This window comes from Melanotaenia boesemani, chromosome 12, assembly GCF_017639745.1.
Source record: "Melanotaenia boesemani isolate fMelBoe1 chromosome 12, fMelBoe1.pri, whole genome shotgun sequence".
In the NCBI taxonomy this organism is placed as follows: domain Eukaryota; kingdom Metazoa; phylum Chordata; class Actinopteri; order Atheriniformes; family Melanotaeniidae; genus Melanotaenia; species Melanotaenia boesemani.
Genome location: NC_055693.1, coordinates 29,617,360 through 29,632,027, shown reverse-complemented (window position 1 = coordinate 29,632,027; position 14,668 = coordinate 29,617,360). Strand labels below are relative to the sequence as shown.

General features: G+C 40.3%; 1 protein-coding gene and 1 long non-coding RNA gene across 4 annotated transcripts in view; one reads left to right on the top strand and one right to left on the bottom strand.

The window, feature by feature from the left end:
- obsl1b (obscurin like cytoskeletal adaptor 1b) overlaps nt 1-14,668 on the top strand; it is a 47,312-nt gene that overhangs the window by 18,465 nt on the left and 14,179 nt on the right. Inside the window, exons 8-13 of the mRNA XM_042001358.1 lie at nt 816-920; nt 1,028-1,300; nt 1,803-2,078; nt 2,159-2,434; nt 13,712-13,987; nt 14,069-14,344. Coding sequence (XP_041857292.1) covers nt 816-920; nt 1,028-1,300; nt 1,803-2,078; nt 2,159-2,434; nt 13,712-13,987; nt 14,069-14,344 — 1,482 coding nt within the window. The remainder of the gene's footprint in view (nt 1-815; nt 921-1,027; nt 1,301-1,802; nt 2,079-2,158; nt 2,435-13,711; nt 13,988-14,068; nt 14,345-14,668) is intronic.
- On the bottom strand, nt 7,901-10,793 carry LOC121650077. Of its 3 annotated transcripts, none has more exons than XR_006012207.1 (8): nt 10,746-10,793; nt 10,529-10,609; nt 9,990-10,119; nt 9,537-9,617; nt 8,641-9,270; nt 8,429-8,557; nt 8,226-8,333; nt 7,901-8,080 (listed from the first exon to the last, which is right to left on the bottom strand). It is a non-coding gene; the product is annotated as an uncharacterized LOC121650077 (long non-coding RNA). The 3 variants fall into 3 exon arrangements; XR_006012206.1 differs by having other exon boundaries at nt 10,685-10,786; XR_006012208.1 differs by lacking the exon at nt 9,537-9,617 and having other exon boundaries at nt 10,685-10,786.

Sequence of the window (14,668 nt, the reverse complement as noted above, 5' to 3'; positions counted from 1 at the left end):
ATGAGGAAGGAGTAGAACTCTTGCCAGAATCAAGTTTAAAGATCGAATCAGAGAACAATAAGGGGACACTGGTCATGAAGTCGGACACATCTTCATACTCTGGGGTGTATGGTTGTAAAGCTGATGATGAGTCAGATTTCAACGATATCTGTGAGGAAGTGAAAGGTGATACTCTAAGCTTTCTTCTTGGCAACATCTTTTCACTCTTCACTTATGCAAACCTTCATGGCCTCTAATATTTCATGAAGCAAATCCTGATCATCATCATTTTCATCCTAATGTATTTTTTTCTAAATGTTCTAATTCCATTACAGCTGCTTTTCATGTAAATGCTGCTAAGAATAGCATCCTTAGAAAATAGCATGTAGTTTATTTTTCTTAACCAAACCCATGGTGAAAGCACTACATGAGTGCACTGCTTCAAATAATGTATTCACTTCGCTTCAAATGAGGATTAACACTGATTATTCTGTATGTGATGAGCTGTTATCTAGATTGCAAGTCTTGAGATTGGCATGTTCAAGCTGTGTAAACCAACCCTACCGCTGCTGCATGCATGAGCACAAGTAATGATGTCACTTTGAAGCAACAACTTTTTTGTTTGTTTGTTTGTTTGTTTTTTTATTTATTTTTTTTTTGCACAGCACCACCGGTAACATTTGGTGATGTCCCAGAGAAGGACCTTTTTCAGAGTGTTGTGGAAAAAGAGGAACTTGTTTTATCATGTGAAGTATCAAGGGCTGATGGTGTTGTCCAGTGGTACAAAGATGGGACAGAAATACAGCCAAACAATAATGTTATGATGCAAGCTGAAGGCACCAAGAGAAGTCTGACTTTACATTCAGCCCAGTTATCTGACACAGGCATGTACACCTGCCGTGCAGGAGACAACATCTTAAACTTCAAGGTTAATGTAAGAGGTAACAAAGATATCTTTCTAAAGACAAATTTAAATGTCATTTGACTTCACTTTGAATTTGATGTGAATGTAGAATTGATGTTTCAGTGTCATATTCTTACTCCAAAGAACCTCCTGTGATGATAATACATCCCAAGGAGGATGTCCACCTTGACCGTCATGTCCCAGAGGAAATTATTCTGAGCTGTGAACTTTCCCGCACTAATGGTGTTGTCAGCTGGTTTAAAGATGGCCAAAAACTTCAAGAGAGTGAGAACATCAAGCTCAAAGTAGAAGGCCCTTATCGACGACTCAAGATTCTTTCTAGTGGAGTTGAAGATTCTGGAGAATATGTCTGTGATACGGCAGATGATTCAATATTCTTTCACCTTAATATTACAGGTAAAAAAATCCAGTGCATAGTGTGTGTGTGTATATGTAAAACTTTTTACTGTCATCTGAATATGACTGAAAGTGATGGTACTTGTACATTTTCTGAATGTCCATAGTCCAAGATGGGGGACTTTCAGAACGAAAATCCCTTTGAGATGATGCAGCTGTAGCTCTAAAACTCTCAAATCATAGAACAATATGTGAACATGATTGATGCGATTTTAATTTGATTAGGAGCCAGTGATGGTTTTGAGACATCTGCTTGATCATTGAATTGATTTAATGTGTATGGATGTAATGTTACACCCCAAAGATCTGATAAGTAGGTTACTTTATTCAGAGATCATTGATGCCTTCAATCCCACCAGACTCATGGGTTAACAGTACTGCCTACTGTAGTTCATCTCAAAGACTATCTGTGCAATTCTTTGTTAAAATATCTATATTTTGACACACTGATGTCAATGCCAATTTCTGATATGCATAATCTGGGTTTTCTATGCACTTCCAGAACCTCCTGTGCAAATTATTTCCCCAAGTCAGTCACAGATGGAACTGTGTCAGCAGACCTCTGAGAGGATGGTACTGAGCTGTGAGATCTCACGGCCCAATGCAGTGGTGCGCTGGTATCGAGACGGACTCGAGGTGGAGGAGAATGAAAACCTCATTCTTGAGGTGGATGGTGTCTACAGGAGACTTATTATACCTGAAACTACTGTCAAAGATTCAGCTGAATATGTATGTGACACAGCAGATGATTCCATGACATTTTTTGTAAACATAGCAGGTAAAAAACCTATCTTAATCTAAATGTATTGTGGTATTAATCTTTATTTGTTTCTAATAAGAAGTTTTTTCAACAAATAGAGCCACCAGTTCGCTTCATAAGGCCACGAAAGATGGCAAGCCGAGTAGAAAAAGTGGCTGGAGACACTTTGGTTCTTGACTGTGAGGTTTCAAGACCAAATGCTGATGTCACCTGGAAGAAAAACGGGGAAGAAGTAGAAGACTCCAGAAATATCACTATCCTTGAGGATGGCGTCATGCGTCAGTTAACCATTCACTCTCTAACAATGGAGGATGCTGGCCAATATGTTTGCGATGCAAAAGACGATGTGATGGATTTCAGTGTGAAAGTCCAAGGTAAGCTAATTTACTTAATGTATTGAAAGAATGATATCTATTTTCAAATGCTCGTCATGCTGCCCCAAAGTTACAAAAAATAAATAAATAAATAAAAATTTGCTTGCGCTAGCATCAATTTCTAGTTTGAAGGGTCTGGCTAAATCAGGAGCAGCGAGAAGAGGAGCATGACACAGTAATGGTTTGGCTACTTCAGTCATCTGTCCACCCAAATTTTCATTTTGGACAGATGAGGTCAGCAAGCAGGCAAACCACAGATGAGAACTTTCTGCAAAATAGTAACTAACCATTCTAGAAAGCGACAAAGCTCACAACAAGTAGATGGTTCGGGATAAACAAGGATCACGTTTATCTTAGCGTTAATAGGCTTTACCTGGCCTCTCCCTATTGTCGCCCTAAATAGGTCGCTGTTGCCTGGGCAAATCCACACTTGGCCAAGTTGAGTTTGAGAAGCTTGAGCTAAGTGATCGTGTTCCGACCACGAATCAGGGAATATAATGAGATCATCCTAATACGCCGAGCACTTAGGAAGGCCAGCCAAAATCCTGTTCACAAGTCTCTGAAATGTATCGGGTGCATTACACATACCAAATGCCAAAACCATGTATTGAAGAAAGTCGTCAGGGGTAACAAATACTGAAATGTCTGAAGCACGTTCAGTTAAGGGCACTTGCCAGTAACCTTTTAATAAATCCAATTTACTCACATAACGGGTGCCTCTGATATTGTCGACACAGTCCTCAACTCTAAAGAGGAAAGGAATCAGTTACAGTCAGGCTTTGCTAACTCATGAGTCAACTGATATTCTGTTTCTTCTCTCATGAGAACTTGTTTTAGTGGAAAGGCTCAATATGGGTACTGCTTTTATCTGTTTTAAATTCTGAACATCAGTATTGTGTGATAAAACAGCGGTTCAAGAAGGAATATCTCCAAACAGACATACATGATCATTAACTAAGTTCAGCAGATTATCTTGCTGTGCAAGGGCAAACACAATCTATAAGAACTCTATCCACATCAAAGGATAGAGACACACAGAGATCTCACAGTAATAACGGAATAAATTGAAATCCCGGACAAGCCCAGACTCTGTTACGACCCGACTCTGCTAGGGTGAATGAGCTGCAACAAAGAGAACTGTGGCAAGATTTTAAGAGTGAAACAATATTGGTTTATTGTCACGACAGGATGTAGTGCAAACAAACAAAGCTGAAAAGCTGAACTAAGGGAGTTGGTGTTAGTGATGCTGCTTAATAGAACAAGAACAATAAAGCATTTGCCTAAGCAACTCAGAAACAGCCAGTCAAAAAGAACACAAAGATAGCCTTTAGAGCTAGAGATATTTAGAAAGAAAGAGAAGCAGCACCAGTAAATAAGTGTCTAAGCACTGTACAAATAAATACAAAAATATACAAACTCTGAATACAACCATAACACTCTCTATCTCAACTTCCAGACTTAGTAAAATAACTTAAGGAGAAGCCACAAGGGCTTTACAAAAACTCCACAAACAAACAAAACTTACAATCAATAAAAAAATGAACACAAAACCAAGTAGTTTTAACACTACTGGAACTCCAAAACAAAACCTCACAGATACAAACAAAAGAAGTAAGCTATCAAAACTATCTATACATAAGTCAAAAGTCCAAGCAAGCTCTAGGGCAGACTGTTACTGAGCCAACAGTTGCCGCTGACTGAGTGGCTGCAGAAGTCTCTTATTTCCGGGTGGTTAGCAGAACCAGCAGTAATTGCCGACCAATTATCCAATGGGAAGGGTTTAAGAAAAGGTGTGACAGCCCAAACCAACACCAGCCAGGTGACAGCCTGCATGAATTTGAATGTGAAATGGAGAACCGGTGGAGAGAATGAGCAGGCAGCAGTAACGAAATTGATTAATATTTCAAATCAAAATTTCTATTGTCTATACCCCCTTTATTCCAGGGAGCTGGGAGCCTGTCGCAGCTGCAATCAGACAAGTCACCAGTTTTAGAATATCAAGTAAAACAATTATTCGTGTTAGAAACAATTATGTTATTTGAATGGATGCTAAATCAGTCTCATGAAAGATTTCACAAATATTGACCAAATGACCGACATGTCAGCATCAAGATGACTTCCTGGTCTTCCTGGTACTAAAATCCTTTCACCGTTTGATCACGTACTTTTTCAGTGTTCGAAAGTGCTTTTTGCCAGATTGTCTTTTATAAAAATCAGTGATGGCTCTCATTGTATCAAATTTAATTACATGTTAGCTGGAGGCTGGAAACTGTTGCTATAGCTAACTGAAAAGTGGATATATTAATTTCTTTTCGATTGAAATTCAACCACAAAAAGGTCTGATTCACACATTTTCTAATCAAAAGCTGATGTGGACTGGCATACTAGAAAGCTAAACTAATGTGGATTCTAATCAGAAGTGAGGTTAAACTGTCCGTTTTTGAGGCTGGTGGTAACTAATAATGCGTCTTCTTTGTTGCCAGCATTACTTGGTCTTCTTCTCCTGGGACAATCCTCAAAATATGGATTTGCAACTGGGCTACATTAAACAAAAATTGGTGAAATTTCCCAAATGGACTTATCTTTATGTCTTGAATTAATAATGGGTTGTGTTTTTTTTTTTTTTTTTTGCTTGTTTTTTGTTTGTTTGGGTGGTTGAGGGATTCTTGTTGGTCTAGGTACATTCAGGCAGTTCATTTTTCAAAAAAAAAAAAAAAAAAAAAAAAAAATCAAGTTATCTCTTTTTTGTTTCCTTATCCAAAATGAGAAATCAGATTACAAACATTTATCCAGATAACGGGTCTTTTTCTAAATTTTTCTTTTCGACTTGGAAAGTCAGGGAAGTGTGTTCTCAGCAGATCTGAAATCACATCTGGGAATTAGCAGCCATCTTTAATGGTGAAGTCAGAGCTAGTGAGGTCTTCCCGAACTTCCCAGTTGGATATTTGATCTCGAGGTGTTCTTGTTGCATTTCCTACTGGTAAGATCCAACTACCAAGTAGAAATCAAATGCATAACAATTTTTCTTTAAAAAGGCCACTATCTCTGATTTTACCCAATAAAGAAAGCTGGTAATTCCCAGATTCTGTAAGTAGGGGTATTTGATGTAAGCACAACCTTGACACAAACCAGTTCTGCTCAGTGACTCCTTCATTTGAATGAAGGACTCATTGAGCAGAACTTGATAAGCCTTTGGATCCATTCAATTTAAATCAGGCGGGTTTGAGCAGGGAAACATCAAAAACTGGCAGGACTGCAACTTTCTGGGACCAAACTTGACCAGGAGTACCCAACTGCAATTAAGATGGCTGACAACAGTGCCGCCATATCTCAACTCTATTCCGGAAGTCACGTGACATCGCCACCGGAAATTGTTCTTCGGCAAAAACAGACACCGCTTCGGCCCGTTGCTAGGACACGAACAATGCGTCTGCCATATTGGTAATGGCAAGAGAGCAGTGGACGGTTGTTGCATTAAAACGGGATTATGTGTTTATGAATTTTGCAGCTGACTAGGTTTGTTTTTTTTCTTTGTCATTTTCTAATTTATGGTGGAAAAAATTAAACAACTGCTATGTAATTGTTCAATAATAATCACAGACAGACGTTCAACAGTGTTTGTTTACAGTAAGTTGATTACATAATAAATGGAAAAAAATATCAATGTTTCAGTCAAAAGTAGATGTGGTTGTCCATTTAATACTAAAGATAATTATTATTCGGCCTATAATTAACATAATCATTATATTTCTCAGATTTAAAAGTCCTGCTTAAATTAGGCAAGGCAGTTTACTTGTATAGCACATTTCATGTACAGGACAATTAGGCAGCAAAACACTTTTCATACACCATCGCACCCATAAGAGAATGTAATTCATCTGGAATCAAACATGAAACGGTTAGAGTTGACTGTCGTTACTCTAATGCTCTTGAAATGCTTCAAAACTGACATTTAATAAACACGTGTATCTTTACTGATCTCCAATGTGCTTATTCAAATATTAAAACATTCCAATATTTACACAACATTAATAGAACAAATAAACTTACAAATTAAGGATATTTGGCTTTGGATGTCAGAATATGTCTGTGTTGCACTATAACCTTTATTAATAAACTTTTGTTTTTATTGCCCAACAGCTCTTCATTAAGATTATTAACCACAAATAAACCAAAAGAAGTGTCTGAACCATGAATGGACCAGAAAATATTCTGGGTCAATGACAGCTTGTATGTAAACTGTATATTTAGACACCATCAGACCAGGAAACACCCAACCCATGACACTGTTTATGTAGCATATACCCACCACTGTTAACTATATATAAATTGTTTTGAAGGAACTACCATTTCGGGTTGTACTTAAATGTCCTACATTCATGATATATCATTGTTTCGTGAACTACATATATTTTGTGTCAATTTCACCAGAAAGTTTAATATTCCTAACTTAGTAGTGAATAGTATGTATATATACATATATACGAGACATGGTATCCAGTTAACATTTGCATTTTCATATTGTCAGCATGTTATTCCTGTAATCCAGTTAAACTCAACTTGACAGCATATCACTCCTCAGGGCTTTTATAAACTCACCTCCAAGCAAGTCAACAACTTTCACGACTGATTAGAGTTTGCCTATCTTAATGTTCTTGGTGTTGAAGACGCATCATCTACCTGCTTCAGAGCCCACTCTCACCTGGACCAATCAGGCAGCACTTTGAGGATCATGTTCTTCAATTTCTCAAGTGCTTTTGATAAAATTCCGCTGCTCTGTTGTGAGAAGCTCCATAAATTCCAGGAAGATACCTCCCTGGATTCCCTGCTCCAAAACAGCTGACTCAATTATGGAGACATTGAAAACCTGCAAGGCTGTGTCCCTTGTGGGCCCAAATTGAGTAGCCTAGAGTAGAGTAGTCTAGAGGAAAGGACTGAGCGTACGTCTTAAGGAAGCTAAAATCATTCGATGTCTGATTGTTTGATGTCTTCTGTAAGTCTGTTGTAGAAAGTGCAATCTGCTTTCCAGCATCTGCTGGGGCAGCAGAACCAGAACCTGAGCCCTAAAGAACGTGATCAACCCAATTAGTTCTGGAGCTAAGGGAGATGTGACTGTCCAGAGGAAAATACTTTATAAGCTGCTGGACATAAAGGACAACTGCACACCCTCTACACAACACTGAGGAAACAGTATGTTCAATCTTCTTCGGGTTTGCTTGAACACAGAAAAGTATAAGAGATCATTACAGCCAGTAGCCATCGTCCTCTGCATTAAGTAATTAATAATCATAATTGTTTCCTTAACAAAACAAACACCCTGTCAACATTGAAATGACTTTTTGAAATTAATAAAGTATTTTGTTGACACCATCACACTGGTAACATTAAGAAATTGACTTAGACGTTCTCAGATTTGCAATTAACTTTATTTTCCATCACTAAATCTTTTAAGAACAAAGAAAAAAAAGGCAAAAGATTGAACAAAAATGATGAGCAAATAAAACTGAATATTCCAAATTTAGGAGTCAGAAATTAACAATGAATAAACAAAATGGAGGTTTACACCTAAAGAAGTCTGCCACTGGCCATTATGAACCCAGTTTGTAGCTGGGTCAATCCTTCCTCGTCCAGGATGCTTCTCAGGATCTGAAAAACAGTTAAATGATCCAATCGTACCTTGTGGTGCTCTAAAGAATTCACTTCATTGTTTTTTTCAAATGAATAAAATAATGACCAAACTCAACCAATAATTTACTCTCATTTCCCAAGCCAGCAAAACTGACCATATTACCTCTGGGAGCATGACATCAAACACGAAGTCTAGAAGCTTGATCTCCCCTTTCCTTATCCTAGCTCCTAGACCTGTGACCTCCTCTATCACCCTCAGAAACTCAAAGATCTGTTGGAAAAAAGTGCAAAACAAAAAATCCAGATTTAAATACGTTATGAATGTGAACACACATATATACACGTGACTGATAACATTTTATATACCCGCTGGTCACTTAAATTCAGCGCCCTTAGCTTTAGGTGCTGTTTTAGCTGGAGAGAGGTAGATGGATTCTGCCACAGACACAGTCTGTTTCAATGAGTTTTTCCATTCATCAGATCATTATACAGTGTCTGAAAGAAAAACAGTATAGGGTGAACATGTAATCAGAGAAAGATGATGCAATTACTAACAGTGAAATATGTTTAATAATTACCTTTATCTGATTCTGGGAAAACACGGCCAGAACCCCTCCTCTCTCAACTGTATCCACAATTCTGCAGACAATGATGATAAATATAGATATACATAAAAAAAAGAATTTCAAGCAGCACGTACAAAAATGAAAGATTACATGACTGTAGTGACTTTATAAATTACATGACCAATCATTTTTTTAAATGTAATTTTATAGTACTGGTTTTCGTGTTTTTAAAAATTGACTAATGCTCATATCAGATTTACAATACCTCCAAATTATTTTATGTTTAATGCCTGTCTTAAAAAGACATGGTTTTAGACAACTTAAAGATACTTTTTTATTGTAAAGATGACAAGGATTTAGGATTAGTAATGCTCCCAAGCTGGCATTTTACTATGTTTAAATCAACATTCATTCAGATTTGTGCAGTACGCTAGCAAAATGTTGATCTTTTGCTGCTTTTTCCTTCTGTTATTCTTGTGTGACACCAAAGACATTAACAAGAAAATGGTGTTGTGCCTTGTCCTGTCATGGAATCTGCGCATCCACAGCTGAATGGCTCATTTTTTTCGTAGTTCGTTCAGCCAGCCCTTGCACCTTTGGCACTGCAGCCACTCCAGAGACTCCACATCTGGGTACAGCAGTCTAACCACATAAAAAGAAAGAACAATTTATGATTTTGAAATTAAACACACATACACAATACAGTTGTTATGCTTGTACAGCAAGCTCAATGTAAACAATGACAAATCTGTCAAAAGCAATAACTGACTAAAAACTGAGACGAGTCAGTTTGAAAGCTCTTCATTTTAATGGCAACACGGGAAACTGTCCTTTCTGTTGCAATAACGTTAAAGCAAGAGGTCTTTTTTTTTTACATTCGGTCAGATGTAATGTTGTGTCATCCTTACGGATTACAGTCTTGTCACAAAAACGACAATGAATGTGACCTCAAATTCGGCAGGACAAATTGCACCCGCAGATGACGTTTTCTGTAAAAGGAAAGTAATTTGTCTTAAACATGTTTATATTACTGGCATCTTGCACAAAAAGGACTAAAACATGAGTAGTACTTAATTCAAACTATTTAAAGTGGAAAGTTTAACTGGTTTTCATGAATATAGTTTAGATTTGGTTCAGTTAGTCTTAACTGTGGCGTCCTGGAGTAAGGTAAGTAGGACTAAATGAGGACACCTGGTTTGTTTTTAATCTGGTTGATTAGAATAGCATACCAAGTTTAGAACTCAAAGCAATAACAGTCAAAATATGACAGCCTTACACAAGCAATAACAAATATACCAATTCACATAACGGATACATGTAAAATGTAAAAGACCAGAAACAGATATTTCTTATCAACATACCCTGGAAATGTACTGAAGTTGCAGTGTGGTTCCTTAAGCTCCTCTCGATCACCCCATCACTTGCAGTCTTGAAATTAGGTCAGAGAGGACACCCAAACCCAGACAACAGATTTTGCTCCAGAGAGGTCACCTGGACAAGAGAAGGTCAACAGAAGACTTATTAGTAAACAGCTTGTAATACAAGCTGACAGGTTGAGAATCCTTTACCAATATAGTAAGCAAATGGAGAAGGAATTACAACTCTGTGTATCCACAAAATTATTAAAACTGCCATTAGCACTGACTGTTGAGGGAAGGGCTCTAAAAATAAAAAAAAGAAAACTAAGTGAAAAAAAAAATAAGACAAATGCAGCATACAGCGCTAGGTGCTAGACCTAAGAAAAAAACACAACGCAACATAAATTGAACCAAAAATAGACCCAAATAGAAACAGCAGTGACCTACGGCTTCTAAAGAAGAAACAAAAATGCTGTTAATAACCAAAACACAGAAACACTCTCAAATATATTGAAACTACTAAATAAAGAAATATATAATACCTAAAAACAAATAAAACTCGGCGTGGTCCTTCCACCAGTAGACACCACCCAAGCGGCAACAGAGGCTGTATCAGACAGCGTCTATAAAAAAACGTAAATGACATTAGCACAGCCGATATACATGAGCATGTAGACAGAAAAAAAAGAGAAACCTACCAGGTTAACGGCAGCAACAATGACAAAGCCGAAACAATGAAGCAGCAGGAGCACAGCTTACCTGTAGCGGGTTATTGCGGAGCTTAAATGCTACGGTGCCTTAATGGGGAATGCGGAAGTACAACAGGGAAGCAGGGGCTCAGCCTCGTACGGTGGCTGGCAGAGGACAAACAACTGCTGGCCACATTCTGCCCCGGGGTTCTTAAATTGGCGTCCCGACAATTTATCTAATGCCAGGGGCGAAAGAAAACACAGGGAGAACTGCTCGACACCTGAATTTGGGAAGCCGTAGCCCCATCTACCCTAGTCCTGGTTCTTGCTGGCAAATGGTGAGGGTTTGAATGCTGACCAGCTGTCTGCCGTGTGGACCTTCTTAGTGCAGGTGGGCTAGAATGATCAGAACTGGCATCGGTGGAGGTTCCTGGTGTTGGTGCTGCCACAGCCCCGCCTTCGGTCTGAACTCTCTCTGCTGATACTACCGGCTCCGCCGAAGAAGTGCTCACAACCCAGAACCCGCCTTCATCCAAGTCGAGACTACGAACCCTTGGCATGGGCCTGCTCACAGGGGGAGGGCACAAGTTGACAAGTACCGGCTTCAACATACTGCGATGTACATGACGTACCTCGGCTGGCTGTCCATGTGGAGCAACAGCGTACACTGCCCCTCCTGGCTCAGAGGGTCTTACCACTTGGAACACTCCAGGGGCCCATGCATCCTGGATCTTGGCTCGTCCCCTGTGGGAATGATCCCGTAGATACACGGTTTGACCAGCAGGCAAAATCTCTTCCTTGGCCTGCCTGTCAGCCCTCTCCTTCCTTCGTGCTGCAGCAAGTCTCATGCGTTCTCTGGCGCTTTCCATGGCTACCTGTAGACGTCGGTGGTGCTCGCGAATCCAGCTACAAGCCTCCCCGGCAATCGGCTCTTCTATACGGCCTAATAGGAAGTCTACAGGGAGTTGAAGTTCACGGCCAAACATAAGAAAAAATGGAGAAATGCCAGTAGACTGATGTGGTGTTGTATTATAGCTGAATAGAACTTGGTGCAGATACTCGGGCCAGTGCTGCTTTTGGTCAACCGATAGAGTCCGAAGGAGATCATGCAGGGTCCTATTAAAACGCTCGCATTGGCCGTTGCCTTGTGGGTGATAAGGTGTTGTTCTTGACTTTTTAATCTCGTACAAGTCACACAGCTGATGTATAATAGTGCTCTCGAAATTGCGGCCTTGATCCGAGTGTAATCTGGTGGGTACCCCGTACTTGTAAAACCACTCTCTGATGAGAACTTCTGCCACAGTAGAAGCGCGCTGGTCTCTGGTGGAAACAACCTGTGTGAACTTTGAGAAAACATCAGTCATGACCAGCACTTGCTCCCTGCCATCTCTGGCAGGCTCCAACAGTGAAAAGTCAATTGCAAGAATCTCATTTGGTTTAGAGGCTAAGAGATGGCCCATGGGGGCACGTACCTGGGGCTGCGTATGTTTTGCAAGACAACACCGTTCACATCTCAAACACCAGTTCCGAATGGCTGCCCTCATACCGGGCCAATAGCATCTCTGACGGATCAGCTCAGTGGTGCGTTCGATTCCTTGATGGCCGTGGTGTGTGTGCAGCTGCTGGAAGATTTCTTCCTGCAAACTCTCCGGGAGCACCAACTGGAAGACCTGCTCACCCCCATCTGGCCTCTGGTAAGTCCGGTACAACAGTCCCTCCTTCATTCTCAGTGGGTCCCATTGGCGGAGTAGGCCCTGAGCTCCAGGGTTTAGTGCTTGCCTTTCCATCCGGCCTGGCATTCGCTGCTGCTGCAGATGGAACATGATGGACATGATTGCAGGGTCTGCTTGTTGCAGCAGCACTAGGTCGCTTTTTGACCTTTCAGGTACTGCAGAGATAGCTGATTGCGTTGCCACTCTGGAGGACTGGACAGCCGCCTGCACAGTGACTGGAAAGGGGGTCCCCGGACGACAGGGTGACATGATGGCATCGTCACTGGAGGGAATCTGTCTGGAGAGGGCATCCGCATTCTGGCTGCTGCGCCCGGGTCGATATCTCACAGTGTAGTCAAACACAGCCAGCTCAGCTACCCAGCGTTGCTCCGTGGCTCCCAACTTGGCTGTGCTCAAATGACTGAGGGGATTATTATCAGTCCAAACCACACATTTATTGCCCAGCAAGTACTCACGAAACTTCTGCGTCATCGCCCACTTCATGGCAAGAAATTCCAACTTCATACTGCTGTAGTTCTTCTCCGCCTGGTGGAGACTGCGGCTGGCATAAGCAATGGGTCGGACTTTACCCTCCTGGCTTTAGCAAAGCTAATGTTAGCCCGCATTGTTGCATAAATCTCAAAGGCGGACTTGGCGGAGAAACAGCAGCTAATGACCTCTAAAAATGGTATATATTGTATTTGTAGACAGCAAAAAAATGCATATTAGAGACGATACCACTTGTTAGATAGATAATTAAAACTCTTTTACATACGTTCCTTCTCCGTCACTTCTTACTGCAAGTAGAAGAAGAAAACTTTCCGGCGTCGAGTTCTCCTTGCATTCCAGAACAGAGTTGAGGTATGGCAGCGCTGTTGTCCCCCATCTTAACTGCAGTTGTGTGCCTCTCAACTTGCCTACCCCTTGTATCAGGGGAAATGTGGCAGTGACAGCGTTCCACTTAATTCTTTTCCACGTTAACAACGTCGACCTCAAATTCTGACCAGTCACACTGTACTTCTCGAAGCCCCACGAGAAGAAAGTTCTGCTCAGCTGATGTGTTGAGAACAAGCTGCGAGATGTCCCCAACCACCTCCGCAAGAGGAAAATTACATCATTTTGTTCACATTTCTTCGAGAAGAAGAAAAAAGTTCTCGCAGCGTATGTAACAGCCTTCAATGACTAGGTTTATCCTCTCCAACGTTCTTTTGAGACTTTGAGCTATTCAGTGTGCAAGAAGAGAAAATGTTTTTCAAATTTTTATTCATAACATGCCTTCAGTTATAAGCAGACAAAACATTTTTCTGTTCTTATTTCTTTACAGAGTTGCCTGTAAAAATTCTGGGAAAAACAGATGCAAAGACAGAAAAACAGTTTTTAGTGTCAGATGATATTATTCTAGTGTGTGAACTCTCGAGAGCCAATGCCTCAGTCAGCTGGTTCAAAGACAATCAGCTGATTGATGACACGGTGCGATACTGTTGCGAAGAACAAGGTGTTTTCCGATCACTGGTTGTCCTAAATGCTGAACTCGAAGATTCGGGAGAGTATACCTGTGATGTCGTAGACGATAAGATGGTCTTTAATATCACTGTCAAAGGTAACCACATTAGCAGATTATAAATGTTATCTTTCATTTTCCTCACCCAGAAGAATGATTAATATCACTATTTATGTTCAGAGCCTCCTGTGCAGATTATTGGAAACTCAGCCAATCCAGAGCATCACATACTGGTAGCAGGAGACGACCTAATCTTGGAGTGTGAAGTGTCGCGTTCAAATGCAACTGTTAAGTGGCTGTGCAATGGAGCGATACTAGAACCAAGCAATCGAATTAAAATCAACAGTGAGGACGTTGTGAGGAAGCTTGTTCTCTCTGGACTTCAACCTTCAGATTCTGGAGAATACATCTGCGATGCCATCGATGACAAGTTAGTTACTATTGTGGAGGTGCAAGGTAAGATTAAAAGATCTAAAACAAGTTTGAGGATTTAATTTCTTTGGTTTCTGTGTAGAATGTCATATTTGTAAATGAGATTTATAAACATGTTGATAATTCTCTTTCTCAGAGCCACCAGCAAAGATTTTAAATAAAGAATCAGGAAATAAAATCTCAGCCTATGAGAATGAGAGCGCCACACTGTGCGCCTTTGTGAGCCATGAAAGAGCTAATGTCCGTTGGCTGAAAGATGGCCAACTATTGAATAAGGACAACATTCATATCTCCAGTGAGGGTAATACTCACAAGCTCACCATTAATCCTGTTCAGCTGTCTGATTCT